Source organism: Podarcis bocagei (genome assembly GCF_964188305.1).
Source record: "Podarcis bocagei genome assembly, chromosome: 1".
Taxonomy (NCBI): Eukaryota; Metazoa; Chordata; class Lepidosauria; order Squamata; family Lacertidae; genus Podarcis; species Podarcis bocagei.
Genome location: NC_138125.1, coordinates 42,666,572 through 42,684,327, shown reverse-complemented (window position 1 = coordinate 42,684,327; position 17,756 = coordinate 42,666,572). Strand labels below are relative to the sequence as shown.

The window sequence follows — 17,756 nt, the reverse complement described above, 5'->3', positions numbered from 1 at the left end:
ACATGCATGCACAAAACACACAAGATTAAACCTAACCTCACACTGGAGAGAAAATCACATCAAGCCAAATGTTTGGCGAAACAGAAGAATCTTTGGGGTTCATCTAAAGCCATAATAGATAATTTACCTCTCCAGGGACTGAATTCTGATCTACCTTTCCCAGGAAAAACTGAAGTGGATACATAACCCAGAGATGTGCAAAAATACTCCTAAACAGGAGGCTAGAGGCAGAGCTGGATCCAGGAATATCCATATATTGAAAACCTGGGGTTGTATCCTCTGCACTCATTGCACCTGTGGCATCACTTGGAGGACTTCCCATCCCTGTGCGACACACAAATTTGTCCTGGGTCCCCCCCCCCAACCTTCCAGAGCAGATTTGGAGGCCACACAAGGGAGGAAATAAAGTTCCATTGCATGAGTTCATTCCATGAACACAATGAGTTCGTGGATACAATGTCTTGTCTTTCAACAGAAGTGCAGCCCGTCCAGAACAGGCTGAGCTTTCCCAAAGTTATAAATGTTGACATTAGAACTGTCTAGTTGTCACTCCTATATCTACCTTCTTTGTGAGGTCCAGAGGGTGGTAACACGAGAACAGGCCTTCTCTGCAGTGGCTCCCCGTCTATGGAAGGCTCTCCCCAAGGAAGTTGGCCTGACGCCTTCATTATACACCTTTAGGCACCAGGCCAAAAATGTGGTTGATCTGATTTGACATCCATGCCCTTTTAAAACATGGCTTTTTTGGGGGGGGGGTTTATTGGGTTGTTTTTATTTTGATATTGGCTTTTATGTTGATCTTTTCCATGAACCGCCCTGAGACCTCCAGGTATAGGGCGGTATATAAATTCAATAAATAATAATAATAATAATAATAATAATAATAATAATAATAATAATAGTAATAGTAATAATAATGTTTCCGAGCACAATTCAAAGTGTTGGTGCTGACCTTTAAAGCCCTAAACAGCCCCGGTCCTGTATACCTGAAGGAGCATCTCCACCCCCATCATCCAGCCCGGACACTGAGGTCTAGCGCCGAGGGCCTTCTGGCGGTTCCCTCGCTGTGAGAAGTGAGGTTACAGGGAACCAGACAGAGGGCCTTCTTGGTAGTGGCGCCTGCCCTGTGGGACACCCTCCCAGCAGATGTCAAGGCAATAAACAACTATTTTACTTTCAAAAGACAACTGAAGGCAGCCCTGTTTAGGGAAGTTTTTAATGTCTGATGCTGTATTGTTTTTAATATTTGGTTGAAAGCCGCCCAGAAGTGGCTGGGGAAACCCAGCCAGATGGGCAGGGTATAAATAATTTATTTATTATTATTATTATTATTATTATTATTATTATTATTATTACCCTGTAAGCTAAGTCAGTAGTATTACCCTTCATATTGCAGACAGGGGCTAAGGCTGAGAGTAGCTTATGTAAGACCAGCTACTGAATACATGTAAGAAGCTAGATCTGAACCAGGGACTCCCCAATTTGAAACACAGTCTCTGGTACAATATATGTGCTTAGATAAGAGCTCCATGTTCTTTTGTGAAAATATATAGCTGATAGGTGAGATCCCTTTCACCTGTTCCAGATGATACACAGCTGCTGAGATCCTTTGCACACGCTGCACTATTTTCTCAGGATCAACAGGTTCATCAGCTTTCAAGACATCCTTGTACAAATTCAGCTGCCATTTCACAGCTGGGTCATCTGACTGCAAATAACACATAGGATCTTGTATCAAAAATGTTTAAAAATACTTAGCAGACTTATTTAAATAAACATTTGTTTGAGAAATAAATAAAATGCCCCACTCTTACACAGCAATCCTATACTTCAATTATGGCGGGCCTGGGGGCATGGGGATATGATTGTCATATCTTATATTCACTCAGCCTAGAAGATTAGGAAAAGCATGCCACTGGGAAAATTCCAAAATCAGCTCTAACTCCACCCTATCCCACTAAAACATAAGCAGAAAATTGTGATCCAAAGGTTAGAGCAAATAATAGTGTTTTTGCCAGGAGCATAAAGGAGAAGTAAAGCCATGTATGTATCATCTGCATATTACTAACAATGCACTACAAAACTCTAGATGACGTGACCAGCAATTTCATGTACCATATTTTTCGCTCTGTAAGACGCACCAGACCACAAGACGCACCTAGTTTTTGGAGGAGGAAAGCAAGGGGGAAAAAAGTATTCTGAATCTCAGAACAGCAAGAGGGATCGCTGCACAGTGAAAGCAGCAATCTCTCTTGGTGTTCTGGCTTCTGGGATAGCTGTGCAGCTGTGCAGCCTGCATTCACTCCATAAGATGCACACACATTTCCCCTTACTTTTTAGGAGGGAAAAAGTGAGTCTTATAGAGCAAAAAATACGGTAAATATTAAACACAATGGTGGATAAAATCGAATCTGGTACTTAAGGCTCCACAGTGCTAAACCAAACTCCCCAAGCACCACCCTCTGAAAAAATCATCCCGGTGGCATTGCCACCCACTCCCAACTCAGACACCTTCTCCAGAAGAATACCATGTTCAATGGTATCAGAAGACACTGACAGATCAAGGAGGATCACTAGGGACACACTCCTTAGAGGTGATCATACAGGGCAACAAAGGCAGTTTCTATACCAAAAGCACAGAGGTGTGTCTGCTAAATCCTATAGCCCTCACAGCCTGCATAACTTAAGCAAAAGATTGCCTTGTTAAACATCTAAATGTTTTAAAACTTTGCCTAATGCTAAAAACATTTCATCTGACAGACCTTTTTGAACATTACCTTCTCCTGCAAATGCAAATTATTGCGTAAATGTTCCTTCACCTCTTCTTCTGTGTCTTTCTGCATACAAATATAAGCATATATTAATCTGTGCCATAATAAAAGTTGGACTAACTTATTAAATTATCTTTCTAGAAAGCAAATATCCTGGTGATGAGACAGCCCGCAACTATCTACAACTGGGCTGCAAAGTTTTGCCAACAGAATAATTATATTGTAACCCAGAAGAGACTGGAGGAACCAATTTCCCAAGTGAAGGAGTGAAGATTGCGAGAGGCTGTGAGAAGCAGGGAAAGTTCTGAAACAGCTGGTGAGAAAGTCTTGTGTGTTGATATTTGTGGATTTAGTAAGTGAATGTTTTTGACTGTTCTTCTTCCCAATTATTATCTATATGTTTTTTAAACACCAAATCTGGTCCATTTGTTTTCTTGGAATCCAATCTAGAAGAATAGCTGGAAAGCTGAAAACAGGATCCTAGACAGCTGCCTCCCATCAAGAAGCAACAACAGGCAACACGTACATAGGATTCCGTGTGGAAAATGTGATAAGAACTGTAGGTGTGCAAACCCAAATTCATTTTTATGCTCATATCTGACCACTTCCCTTATTCAATAAGGGTAACTGTTAGTTTCATAGAATCATAAAACTGCAGAGTTGGAAGGACCCACGAGGGTCATCTAGTCCAACCCCCTGGAATGAAGAAATATTTTACCCAATTTGGGGCTTGAACCCCTGACCCTTAGATTAGGAGTCTCATGCTCTAGCAACTGAGCTATGGCAAACGTAAATGAGCTATGTGTAGCTAATGTGAGATATTTCCTCAGTTCACACAACTGGCCCCATTTTTCTTACATACATCTGATGATACGGGCTCTGGTCCAGGACAGCTTGTGTACTGTAAATTCGCTAGGATGCCTTTAAGATGCCATACAGGGCCGGCTTTATGCGGAGGTGTAAGGGGTGCGGTGCACCTAGGTGCCAAATTCTGGGGGGCGCCCACTACTGAAGCCACTTAAGCTCTTAACTGCGATCCCTGGGTGATTGCGGCCAATGGGTCATTTCCGTTCTCTTTTGTGGAAGAGCTGCAAAACCAATGTATCCAGTGCTGCCCCCTAGTGGTGTCTTTCATTTTCGCATGTTAGTCGTTTTTGCTGCTCCCCTCCTTAAAAGCTCAACAACTTTGACACAAAGATCCGCTGCATGGATCTTTGCACCCTGGCGATGCATATGCTAAAGACGGCCCTGATGCCATACTATTCTATTTGTTATGACATATTCTATGCATACAGTAAATATGAGCATGCCATTGTGTCTTTAAGACACATCTATGAATAGCTTTCCAGCACAGGCAATAAGTATTTAATCAGTCAAGTGCTTTGGTCTAGCATTCATTTTTCTAGATGCATTTGGACTAATGAATAAACCAGTTTGCCATATGGAAGGCTTGAGCATTGTTTCTTGCACTGTTGAGATGCAGGCGTTGCAGTGAGAGCATAGCAACATGTGCACTTTGAGAACAGGCATAGGCAAACTCGGCCCTCCAGATGTTTTGGGACTACAACTCCCATGATCCCTAGCTAACAGGACCAGTGGTCAGGGATGGTGGGAATTGTAGTCTCAAAACATCTGGAGGGCTGAGTTTGCCTATGCCTGTATTAGAATCATGTGCTTGCTGGAATTTGAAAATTGAACACTCTTAACTGAGCAAAACTTTGACTTACACAGCTGTATCTGAACTTAGCAAGAGATATCAGTTCTTGATCTCCAGGAGTACACATATTCAGTCCAATGGGAAGCATTTTTTTAAGTGCAGCTACAATTAGAGAAGTCTGTATTGAATATAAATCCCCTCTGCGTTTTGATTTCTTTCGTTCTTGATCATGACCTCCAGACTAAAAGGGAAGATACATACAAAATATATTGTGTAGTTATGTGATTCATTCATATTAAACAGTTATTTCCCCTAATTATCCAACCAAAGCTAGCCTTTTATATTGACATATTATATGTAATATATATATATTTAATGGCTAAACTTGGGAAAATATAAGTGAACCAAAGAACTGCTGTGGAAAATGCATATTATTTTAGTAGTTCATAATTTACTTCACCACAGAAAATCTAAGAATACACACGTTGTAATTTTCTACAATCTACACATCTCCAAAAACACATACATACACATACGAATAACATCTGAAACGGATAAAAGTTTTGACAATAAGCTTTGTACTTTTAGAAGACAGTAAGTGTTTCTAACATTCTGAGCATTCTATGCATGTATGAAATGTATCTGCAATGCTGCTTTTTAGAAAGTCTTATGTTGCCTATATATGAATTCAATAAAGTCATACGCCTATGAGTTTGTACACTAGAAAGCTACTTTTCATTAATTCCATTGTTGATAAAAAAAATCAGGTAAATGTATCAGACTACACTGTCAACAGCTTCAGTCACCCAGAGCATAAGGAAAATGAGCCCTAAGAAAGAGATAGTAAACAGGTTGCACATCAACATAATATCTGTCCTATTCTATCCAAATAATGTAAAATAAAACTTTTTATTTAAGGCAGCAGATCAAAGCTCTGAGCAACAACAAGGTCATCATTAACAGAATCATACTATGAACAAACTTACACTAAAAAGCCACACAAAAAATGTCCCCTTCCTGAATTCCATGCTTGAAATAGACTCTCACTGGCCACAGTGAGAATTTGCCACACACATGAATTCAGAGCTGGGCTCATAGCATTTCACTGCTACAAACAGCAGGCACTTGCTATAAACCCTCCACATCTTATTGCCGCTGCAAATGAAAATTTATGGCCCTGAGTAAACTGTACAAACTTGTTATGCTGGTACAGTAAGAGCTGTTAGTACTGATTGTTTGCAAACAATTACCACACGGTTTTTATTCTAGGAGAAAGAAAAGCCTAACAGTGCACGCACTTTGGGTAAATTGTTGCAAAGCTCTCGTTTTTATGAAAACTACCAAAGCATCTAGCCAGTCCTACATGTTTGGCAGTTCAGTTACGAACAAAAACATGATGTGGTGGTTTTCCTTCAGGGACCGACAAATGCAGGAAGTATTTTGCCTCAAAGCTTTGCTTGTCAAAATGCCTTAGAAAAAGTTTTCTACAGTAGCAATGAAATAATGGCTCTATATTTAATGACATTAATTTGTACTCTACTTTGATAGCAGACAAACAAATGCCACAATGTATCACGGGGACCCAGTGGCGTCACTCGTCTGTTAATCAGGGGAGGTAACTGGTGTAACACAGGAGGTAAGTCAGTCCTAGTTTTTCATTCTTCTGTTCCTTGGAGGACAGGTTTCTCCAGAAAAGATTCCCCGTTATCTACTTCAGTATGAGTGGGTTAGAATGTTTAACATAAACGCAGTAAAGGGGAAAAAATACATTTTAAAAGTGAAGAAATGCTCCATTCTGTCTCTGCCACCAAATTTCAGTCTTTTAAAATTGCTACTCAGTAAATCTCAATTTACAAAGATAGAACTGGAGACTGACAGAACATCATGCTCTATTCATGACAGTAAGGAAGTGGCTTGTGCTTTAAAATTATCTGTTCATATTTATTCTATACTAGCAGAAACCCATCAAGGGTATCTGTCCTTTCTTTCTACTCATCAGCCTTCTTATTAAAGCAGGGAAGGTCTTTACTTACTTTCCCCTCTATAATGATGAGGGCTACAATTTGATTGGTGTAAATGTAATGTTGAGCTATAGATTACTGATAGGTTTGGAATGTTTGCAACCCACCTAACTAAACAAAGTTTACCAGGCAACTTACACTGAGCTGCTTCACATGTAAAGCTAAGTCAAACTATGGCTTAGTGCAAAAGTGCTAGCATGGGGGGTTCCCAGAAGAGACTGCAGCTGCAGCATTCCTCTCCCAGACTTGCTGCTGCTACAGTGCCATAAGCTAAGCCATGGTTTGGCTTAGTTATGAAGTTATGAAGGTTCCCAACCTGGCATTTGGGAAGGCTTTCATGGGCGCCCTCAGGCAGCTGCTCCAGACTCTGAGCTTTCATTAAAAGAAAAAAAGGCTCTAAACTTCCAAGAAAGTAAGTTATGAAGCAAAATGTGCAAGTACCCTTCGAAGCAATTTTTGTGAAATGAGTGAGTCAACCTTTGTTTTTAGTGAATGAGTGAAGTCAGAGCTGTGATTGATAAGTGAGTTGTTTGGACCAGGCAAAAGGAATTCCTGGAGTTGCAACTTTACTTTTGTTTTATTTCCTAGTTATTGGATTCACCCATTTGCTGCTATCTTTGCTTTGCTTTGCTCCTTGCCAGCAATGTGGAGCAGTTTTTTGGAGGGAAGAACCCACTGCAGAGGCGTCATGATGACAATGGTGATAATGACCACCTTTTCCCTAGTTGTTCCCAAGTTGTTGTGTTTTGCCAGGGCAGATCCAGCACAGAGGCATCATTATTACCAATATCATCATCAACTTTCCCCCGGATTGTATGCAACTAAGCTTACTCAGAGTAGACCCACTAAAATTAATGGCCCTAAGTTAGTCAAGACCATTCACGTCAATGGGTTTACTCTCAGTAAAAGACTGTAAAATACCATTCATAATTACTACATTTTTCCTGATTGTTTCCAAGTTGTGGGGAAATTTTAAATAAATTTGGTACAGGATGTGTACACTGATACAAAATTATTTTATATCTGTAAGTCTTGATTGCAGGGAAGGAGGGCAAAGAGGAGGGATAGAATAATTTGATAAAGTAATCTAGATATTTTAATGGACAATCATAGCAATGACAAGCATAGTACATTTATTACTACTACTACTACTAGTAGTAGTATTTCTAATGTTAAATATCCCAATACATTAATGAGTCACTTTTTCAATTAAACACTTTTTCAATTAAAGATACTAAACTAATTTACATAAAATGAGGATGGTAACAGAGGCAGAAGAGAGATGTTGTTGGGCCATTTTCTTCCCCATGAAATCAATACCCAGGCCTGTATAGAAAAGGGTGTAGGATAGGAGTATAAAAACAGATGTTCTGGCAAAATCTGCCTAACTTTCCAATAGGATTTATATTGGGCAGAACATGTACCTTCCCTTTGTGACGCCACTGCTGTGATCAATGGAAAGAATGCTGAGAGCCTGGTCATCTCTAAAACTAAAACATAAAGACACATCATGCACTTTGACCTGTACCTTTACTTGCATGGCCTGTATGAAAGAAAAAATACAAGGGAAAAAGTAAGTAAACTTGATGAAAAGATGGGAATTTTACAAGTTAATTAGAAACAATATCTTCTTTTTTTCAACAAAGTAACTAAAATACCTTGCATTTACAATGAACCATTACCATATGTCATTATGTGCTTCCTTAATAAAAGAATGAATTACTGCATTAGATTAATTTCTTCTATTATTACGCTTACTGAGGGTTAAAAATAAAGAATATACTGAGGATTACCAATGGCAATATATTTTATTCTATATATATTATGTAAACCCCCATACCGCTGTTTTATTCAGTTTAGAATAAAGGAAAACCATAAACAACAATGCATTTACTATCTTTATAATCTTTTAATATTGATGTTTAGTAATATGACTTGAACTTAATACTAATGAATGTTTGACAACACACACTTACCAATTTTTTAAAGCCTTGTATCTGTTAACAAACAATATTCACAAGAAATGCAACAAACCAAGTGCTTTTGCTTTAACATGGAAAACTAAAGTTACATGAAACTTTGTGCAGGTTACAGAAAGTTTGATTCTGCAATTATTTCTCGACCTTCTCTCCTTTTGGCCTTCTTGGGCACTTTAAAATGCCACGATTCAAGGTTAGAAGTTAAGGACTGAGGTCTACAATCACATCTACTTTTCCCAAATATATTTTAACTTGTAGAAGATAAATACTTTTGTTCTATGGATTTCAAGCTCTTGCTAAACTTTGCTTGCTTTCCCTGGAGAGACCTACCAGACTGATAGACAGTTTCAGCCACCTGCCCAAAGTCAGCTCTTCCATGTAGCCTTTAGGCTAGACTGAATGTATAAATTTTATTCCTAGTTTGGCTTTTTTCTCTCTGCTCCATCTGTGCCCTGGATCCCCCCCCCCCAAAAAAAAATGCTTTTAAATGCTAGATATTTGTTTGTTGTATTTTTAAACTTTTTCTGCTTTGACTGAAATTTATTTTTATCCTATAAGGTGTGATACCCATTTCTTAAAATAAAATAAATCCCCTACTTAAAAAAAATGGGACTTACAAGTGCTTAATTCTGACTGAATTGTGCCCTAGGAGTGTCAAAGAGAAGGGACTGTGCACAATATGGTTGTATAAAAAGAAAAAGGAAATCTCCTGAGAATGAGTTGCTGTTATTAAGGGTCAAACTAGAGAGGATGTTAATGCAACTTAAAAGGTAAAGGTAAAGGGACCCCTGACCATTAGGTCCAGTCGTGGCCGACTCTGGGGTTGCGGCGCTCATCTCACTTTATTGGCCGAGGGAGCCGGCATACAGCTTCGGGGTCATGTGGCCAGCATGACTAAGCCACTTCTGGCGAACCAGAGCAGCGCATGGAAACGCCGTTTACCTTCCTGCTGGAGCGGTACCTATTTATCTACTTGCACCTTGACGTGCTTTCGAACTGCTAGGTTGGCAGGAGCAGGGACCGAGCAACGGGAGCTCACCCAGTCGTGGGGATTCGAACCTCCGACCTTCTGATCGGCAAGTCCTAGGCTCTGTGGTTTAACCCACAGCGCCACCCACATCCATTTAATACATACAACTTACATGTGCATTTAAAAAATGTAAATAGCAACCATGGAAGAGTCCACAGTATCACAACTGCAGCAGAAGGGAAGGGGTTTAACTCTTCTCACCATACCCTGACAACAACCCCCCCCCATCCAAAAGCTGCTATTTACATTAAGAGAGAAACCTTTAATGCAGGGGTCCCCAACCTGTGGCCTATGGGCTGGAAGCGGCCCACGGAGGCCGTTTAACTGGCCCCTGAGCCGCCCCTAAACTGAGCTGCCCGTTTGGCGAGTCCCTGCACGTTGCACTAAACCAGCCTTGCGGCACAGGGACTCTCTTCCGCGGCTCTGGAAATTGCTTCTGTGCATGCCCAGACGCTGGAAATCGCATCTGCGCAGGTGCAATTTTCGGTGTCTGGGCATGCACAAAAGTGTTTTATGGCACCGCGGACATGCGCAGACGCGATATCTGGCATTGTGCTGCGCCGGTCTGGCCCAAGGAGGATCTCCGCAAGAGTGATCTGGCCCATGCCCTGTAAGCCTTGACGACCCCTGCTTTAATGGCTTTCATTTTGATTCATATAGCTGGGAAGTGGAGGGATTTTAATTGAGGTCACCTTTCCTCCTTCAATCCATGCCCATATTGGCACAGCTAAAGACATCACTTGTCTTTAAAATGTAAAGATTAACTGCATTCATTCAATTAATGCCATGTCACTAATTTTGCCCTTTTATTATAATTCAAAACATTTATCTAAAGATGGTCATGGAAAAACGGTATTGATAGTCCTGCAACGTTAATTACATATATGTTTAACTGGAGCCATTAATATTAAGCAACAACAGCACACTTCACACAGTAACCAGTCAGAAAGAGGACAATAGTATAGCATTCACAGCTCTTATTATATAGCAATACGTCGTAGGCTCTTTCTAATATTTTTATGTTCATTAAAAACTCGGAGCGTGAAATAAGTGAGATTCTCTCTCACACATTGCTTAGCTAACATTTTGGATCTAGGTCTGTTCATTTGGGGAGTAAGTAGTGGAGCCTACTACAGTCGTGCCTTGGAAGTCGAACGAAATCAGACTTCCAAAACGTTCAAAAACCAAATAATGCAGCCAATCAGAAGCTGTCAAAGCCCCATGGGACGTTAGGGTTCCAAAAGAATGTTTGCAAACCAGAACAATCACTTCTGGGTTTGCGGCGTTCAGGAGCCAAAATGTCCGAGTTCCAGAGTGTTCAACAACCAAGGTACGACTGTACTTGAAAACTGGATTATGAATGCCTCTGGATCTATTCTTCAGTGCATCTTTATTTCTTTAGCCTATAAAAGCTATACACTAATGTGTGAAACTGATAGCAGTGTGTGGGGGGCACTGTATAAAACCACAATATTGGAGAAAATTTACAAAGCCATATTTGGAGCCAGAGATATTTGCTGGTTTTTAAAACTATGTCACATGATGTTAATTCTTTACACTGTTATATACTGTAATAGGTGATTCGTCTTGTGAAATTTGTCAGGTGCTTCTTGCCTTAGGTAATTCGGTCATCCCTGTCAGCTGATAACTTAGATAATAAAGTTAATTGCTGTGAATTCTGAAGATAAAGCAGTGGTGGGAACCAGTGTCCCTCCAGATGTTATGAGACTCCAACTCCCACTAGCCTCCGACAGAATGGCCAATGCACATAGATGATGGGAGTAGTAGTCCAACAACATCTGGAGGGACACAGTTCCCCTTGTCTGACGTTAGAAAGTCCTTCCCCAGCCTGGAAAGTTCCTTCTGCCCTGAAATCCTATCCTTCTACTGAATGAACAACAAACATTCTAAGTAGACATGCATAGGATCAGAATCGAAGTGTCTTCCTCATCTTAGGCTGCTACCTATGCAGGTAAGATTACATAGGTAAAAGTTAAAGAGCAAACGCCTTATAAACTTTATAATCTTCATTTACCAGGATGCTTTAATACTGAGCCTTAACACAGTGTTTTCTATTTGAAGTTTCTGATTTTCACATCTGAAAGATACTCATTGTGGAGCTGTGTAAGGGAATGGGGTCCATGATTCAAAAACAGTGTATTGAAATACATGAAAAAATGAATCTGGGAAACTATATTTGGAGGATAGAGGTACATTAAAACATTTCTGCAAAATATTTAAATATGCTAAAGCTAGATAGCCTAAAAAGAGTGTAACATTTATAAGGGGTTTGTTCTTTCAATTTTTGTGCCAGTTATCAAACACAGACACCCCACTTCTGATTCAGTTAAAACAGTCAATTCCTATTTTGGATTCTGCATGAAAATGTGTTGTGTGAATATTTTCTTTTGTTAGATCCCTGACCTAGTACATGTGCATAAAGTTATGGGCTGAGATCACATATACCATAACAAGTTAATATTTACTACTACCAGTTTTGTCAGAATTAGACACCTGTTTTGGAGGGATGAAAAGGTGTGTAGAGGCTAAATTCAGGTTGGCCTTGCTCCCCCTCCCCCGCCCCCCGCATGTCTGCTGCCACATTATGGGCATTTAGAGATCAGACCTCAATCTGTTTATTCCAAAAATGTAGCATGACTCTCAGTATATTAATTTGGATTTCATTACATAAAGCCATTCAAATCAGTTGTAGGATTCAAAATTCAAGATACATTTCTTCTTGTCTGCTCATGTCCGAGGAATATAAAGGAATATAAACGTATATAGCCTGAAAATCTGAGTCTGCATTTCAAACATACTTTTCACATGCAACTCTTGTATTCAGAGTTATTGCCGTTGACATGTGTTTGACACTGAATAAATTGTGCATCTATCTGCACATAATGATTTGATAATTTTAGCATCATTTGGATGCCAATTTGTATTCAATGTGAGTATGCAAGTTTTTCATGGGGCTGCTAAATATTATTAGGATGCAACAACAAGAAAAGTTGGGTTATGTGACTGAATCAATTATGCAAATTAAGCAAAATTGGGTTGTTTTTCTTATTTTGTATAATGTAACATAGAAACTCATCGGCACAACTGGCTAGCTTCTTCTTCTAATGAGACACACAACTACAGCTAGTCCACCAATAGCTCGGCTGGTCAGAGCATGGTGTGGCTCATGTCAAGGTTACTGGTTCGATCCTTGTAAGGGACAGCTGCATATTCCTGCATGGAAGGGTTTGCACCAGAAGATCCTCAGGGACCCTTCCAACTCTAGAATTGGATGATTCTACATCTTGACCTACACATGCCTATTCCAGGGATGGATAAGGACATTGCTTTTCTAAACGAAACCTGAGAGTTTTTTTTAAAAATAGTTCTGTGATGAATAACAAATTTTGTATTTCCCCCTGCATTTTGGAACTGTGATATGCATTCGCCCTGGGTTTGCACACTGGCTGTCAAACAAACGTTCTATAGCCGTCATTTCTATACAGGCGACTCTCAACTTACGTTCCGGAGGTAGCATGTGAAGCCAAAATTGCATATTGTTAAAACACATGGGTTTCCGGGGTGGGTGGGATTGTTTCCCAAATGCTTGTCTGCTTTCCACCCCTTTTATTTTTATTTTTATTTATCAAGCATGTAATGCTGAATGCACACAAGTTGTGAGTTATCTGTATAGAGTTCTGCCTTGGCTATGGAACTAGACTATATTTCTGCTTTGCTCTTGAAGTGTAAGCGTTCACCCTGAGTTCTCTTAATTAAGACTGGGGTATGTGAATCACCCTATGAACAAACAGTATCTTAAGAACTGGGCTACATGAAATAAATGAATATGTAAATACTGCATCATGTTTAGATAAATATAGATGTGATATAAACTGCATAAAGAAATAATTACATCTGCATGCCTCCTTCATGAAAACACCTACACAAAGTTAAAAAATAACAGATTAATGGAGTGGCGTATCTGTTTCAGTAACCTATTGACAAGAATCTGTTATTTCACAGTACAGCCCAAGTAACCCATCTTTCTCAGACTAAATGTTCACTAACTTACCATTCCCCTCCGAGCAATCTGCTGCCATATTATCAGGAAAAAAAGTTAAAAAAACTTGCTCAGCTTTAAATAAATTCAGTTTGATAAAGGTTAACAAAATAGTTGCATTTTTTTTAAAAAAAGTAGCATTCAGCTGTAAATCTGTAATATTTATGTTATGTATCTTCTGCATACAATAGTAAAGTTGGTATAGCATATTTCAACAGATACATATATTATGTATTCCATACCATATGTACAATTTTAATTTTCATAATGCATTCCAATTTCCCAGCCAACCATCTTTAGCCAGTGAGCACAACACGGAGTTTGAGTAACATAGGAAAAGTGACAGATAGGTAGCCGTGTTGGTCTGCCATAGTCAAAATAAAAAAATTCCTTCCAGTAGCACCTTAAAGACCAACTAAGTTAGTTCTTGGTATGAGCTCATACCAAGAACTAACTTAGTTGGTCTTTAAGGTGCTACTGGAAGGAATTTTTTTATAGGAAAAGTGAATTATACATTTTTGGCCATTCTTTTGGAATGTTATCAAGAATAATAAAAGGCTGAAAAGTTGGTTATTTTATGGCATTCTGGAGGATGCCTTACCTTTGAGACTTCTTTGTTAAGTTGATATTTAGGCACCACTCAAAAGTGGACATTTCCCATGGCTCAGACAATAGGAAACAGCCAGTATTAACCCCCTTCTTCAAAAACCTGGGGTAGAGGCAGGGGCATAGGAAATGGGGCGGGGGGGGGGCAGACCACCCCGGATGCCCTCACTGAGGGGAGTGACATTTGGCGCACTGCCCACTTGTGACTCCCAAGCCTTCCCCCCTTCCCCCATTGTTTTGACAGCTTGGGGGAGGCTTGGGAGTGGCGGGTGGGTGGCGCGCCAAATGTCCGCCAGGGGCAGCTTGCTCTGCCCCCGTGGAAGGCTCGCTCTGCCCTCGGCTGCAGGGTGCACACGCCACTCCGAGAACCTGAGTGGCTATCCCACACCAGGGAGGCTACTCCTTCTTACAAACGTATTCTTCCAAAGCAGGATAATGATGAAGTCTGGTCAATCCTACAGCTTTGTACTGCTTGGTATCGATGCTGCTCTTTCTCTTCTCCTCTGCCACCCTTAAGATTCTAAAGCCTGAGCATGTGCAGTCATGGAAGCTCATTAGGCTTCTCAATCTCAGCTGCTGATTCAACACTTTCTCTAGTCTGCCTATTCCAAAAGCCCTTTTAAGCAGTGGTGGAGCTTCACATTCTTCCTCTGCCAGTGCTTTTAAGGGATCCATTATTTTTCCTGCTCCCCCTAGATTCTTGCTAGCCAAAGCAGAGATTTTTTCTCTTGCCTGCTGCCTTTTTTGTTTTCCTTGCCTGACCCAGGAGTTTCAATGCGCCTCAGTTCTACCTCTTTGGCATTGCCCACCAAAGCTGAGAACAGTGTCTCCTGCTTCTGTCCTGCCTACCCTCTTCCTATCTTTCTCTCTCTCTGTGTGTAACTGTGTTTTTAAGAACAATTTTGGCTTCCTACCTTTGTGTGCTATGACTGTTTTAGACGCCACTTTCTGGTCCTCCTTGCCCAGTGATACATGACTGCGACCTAGTCTGCAACGTCAGCCCAGAGAGGAAGAAGCCTATTATGCCTTCCTAAGCAGTGCTTAACCCAGGCATAGACAAACTCGGCCCTCCAGATGTTTTGGGACTACAATTCCCATCATCCCTGACCACTGGTCCTGTTAACTAGGGATCACGGGAGTTGTAGCCCCAAAACATCTGGAGGGCCAAGTTTGCCTGTGCCTGGCTTAACCCATCCAGCCTTTCCAATTCCTCTTAGGCCTTTGGGTTTGCTCTTTCATGTGTGCATGCTAGTTTAGTCATGGATAGACTCCATTAGTTCATCTTCTCAACTAAAGAAGTGTATATTGTTGTCGAGCTATTCCCACTGCCACAACAAGTATTGTTGCTAAGCTATTCCTTTCTGAAGTATTAATAATGTGTAGATTTTGATTCTCTTTGTGTGTGCAAGAAACAACATCTCAATTTTTAAGACCCGTATGAGTGTAAGTTACATCTGCCGAGATGTGCTATTGCCAGTATCTTAAAGATCTTAATTCACAGGACTCCTAGAACATGTATATGTGAAACACATTGCCTGCCAAGGCAGTTTGCCAGCATAGGAGAAAGCAGTCTTTCAAAGCTCCCAAGCTATTCTTGTCTGCATAAGTCAATTCTGTATGTGCCCCCAAAACAAAGTGGATGATTACTTTCAATGGGAAAAAGACAGGGGACAAACAACCACCAGACTGACAGAACTTCTTAAAGGGAGGAAGATTTAGTTCCAGTAATAATTGTCCCTAATCTTGACTTTCAGGATTCTTTTTGAAAATCTGCCCCTGATTGGTTGTGAAATTGACATAGAAATGATGCCTACGCTCAACAAGAAAAAAAAATAGGATTGTTTCATCTTGCATTTCAATTGATAATGGTCTCAAATCCCATTTTTAAGCAGTTATCAACTGTGAAAGTCCTGGCCAGGGGATAGTTTTTCCAATCAAAACTTGAATACTAAGGGGCAGACATACTGAAAGCAACAAACATATCATGACTGCTTTTTTCCATTGCGCAAAGATACTTCAATACTGTTACAGTGAAATAATCACACATGTGGTCATTCATATATATATGGTTGTTGACAAGAAAGGTTTAACAACAGGAAACTGGTTTAATAGCAGAAAGCCAAATTTAAAAGTATTATTATTTATAATAAATTTCATTTAACGACCAACCACAGGTACTTGGTACTTAATTACGCTTGGTTTTCAGTGGCACAATATCTGGTTAAAATACTTAAAAAATAATTTGCAACAAGACAGCATTGGGTGCTTGAAAAAGTACCAGATACATGTCAGGTTATAATGTATAAAATCATTTAGCATGTATGTTTCAGAGAGTAAGAAGACTAGAACAGCTGAAAATGTCCTTCAGGTATGGAATAAGAATGGGTCACTTGTGGATAAGGCAGTAATTATTTGTGCTCATACACTACAATAGATTTGCACAATTATACATTCTCCATATGTACCCCCCCCACACCCCTATGTGATAAATCTACATAAGGACAGCTCCTCCTAAAGACACATCAGCTCCAGTGTTATGATCCACATCCCGTCTTTGGGAGACAAACTGATAGTTGGGTCTCACCTGAATGGTGAATTTTTGTGCCCCTCACTGAGTCAATGCATTTTTAAAAAATGAATCCACACAATTTGATTCAGCAGAGGGACACTGGGAATGAGGAATGCGCCACAAATCTCAGTGTGTTCAGCTGTGCAGATGCATTAAAGTGACTTAATTTCTAACACTATTTCGAACACCGTCAAATGCTAAAAATATTTGTTTTGCATTTTCAGATAATTAGTTTGATACCATGCCTTTTTGTTTAGCCCTTCCCTGCTCCTCTACTGAAATGCAATATAACCCTCTTCCAAAAAAATACCCATTATCATCTCAGAAAGAGTGGACTTTTTCAGATGTAGCCTCAGACATTTTAGCATCCCCAGTTCTTCCCATACCGATATTCTTATACAGGTTTTTCTAGTGACATTTTGGGCTATGTGTAGAGTGAGCAGATATATCTTAACAATTTTGATATCCCCATGATGTATTAAGTTTTAGGTAATATTATTTTACTACAGTGAAAAGCAAACTGTCTGCTGTATCAATAGGAGATGAAAACTCAATATCAGTACAATAGAAATATATGTCAGGGGAGGGAGAATCAAAATCCCAAGACCAGCTGGGTGGAAAGGGAAGGAGCTAAAGTCAAAAAAAGTACTTCAGATCCATTTCTGGTAAACTTTCACCCCATCATGTGGGTGCATCAAGGGGAAAAGGCTTTTAGTCAGAAAATTTACATGACAATATATGGTAAATACAATTGATATTCATATTAAGAAGCAACTACTTCTAAACTTATCGGCAAAGAAATGCAGTTTGCTACAGTCTGTGTCATTGTTACAAAGTACAAATAATTTAGCAGATACACTTGGACCAATCTAAATACTTTCTGACTTACTTTTGACATCTTACTCTTGCTGTCTCCCGTCAAAAATGCCAAGTTGTTGATTTCATTCTGAATAACAAAATTTTGTTCTTCTCGCTTGAAATTCTGAAATAAATATAATACCAAAATGCAGTTTACATAAATGCTGAGAAACAGGTCGGTGATATTTATAGATATGCATAACAT

General features: G+C 39.8%; 1 protein-coding gene across 1 annotated transcript in view; it reads right to left on the bottom strand.

Annotated features, from left to right (window-relative positions):
- RYR3 (ryanodine receptor 3) overlaps nt 1-17,756 on the bottom strand; it is a 280,012-nt gene that overhangs the window by 47,157 nt on the left and 215,099 nt on the right. The window contains exons 69-74 of the mRNA XM_081207175.1: nt 17,583-17,675; nt 13,531-13,551; nt 7,978-7,992; nt 4,499-4,669; nt 2,778-2,837; nt 1,577-1,708 (exon numbers count right to left, since the gene is read on the bottom strand). Of these exons, the coding sequence (XP_081063301.1) occupies nt 1,577-1,708; nt 2,778-2,837; nt 4,499-4,669; nt 7,978-7,992; nt 13,531-13,551; nt 17,583-17,675 (492 nt within the window). The remainder of the gene's footprint in view (nt 1-1,576; nt 1,709-2,777; nt 2,838-4,498; nt 4,670-7,977; nt 7,993-13,530; nt 13,552-17,582; nt 17,676-17,756) is intronic.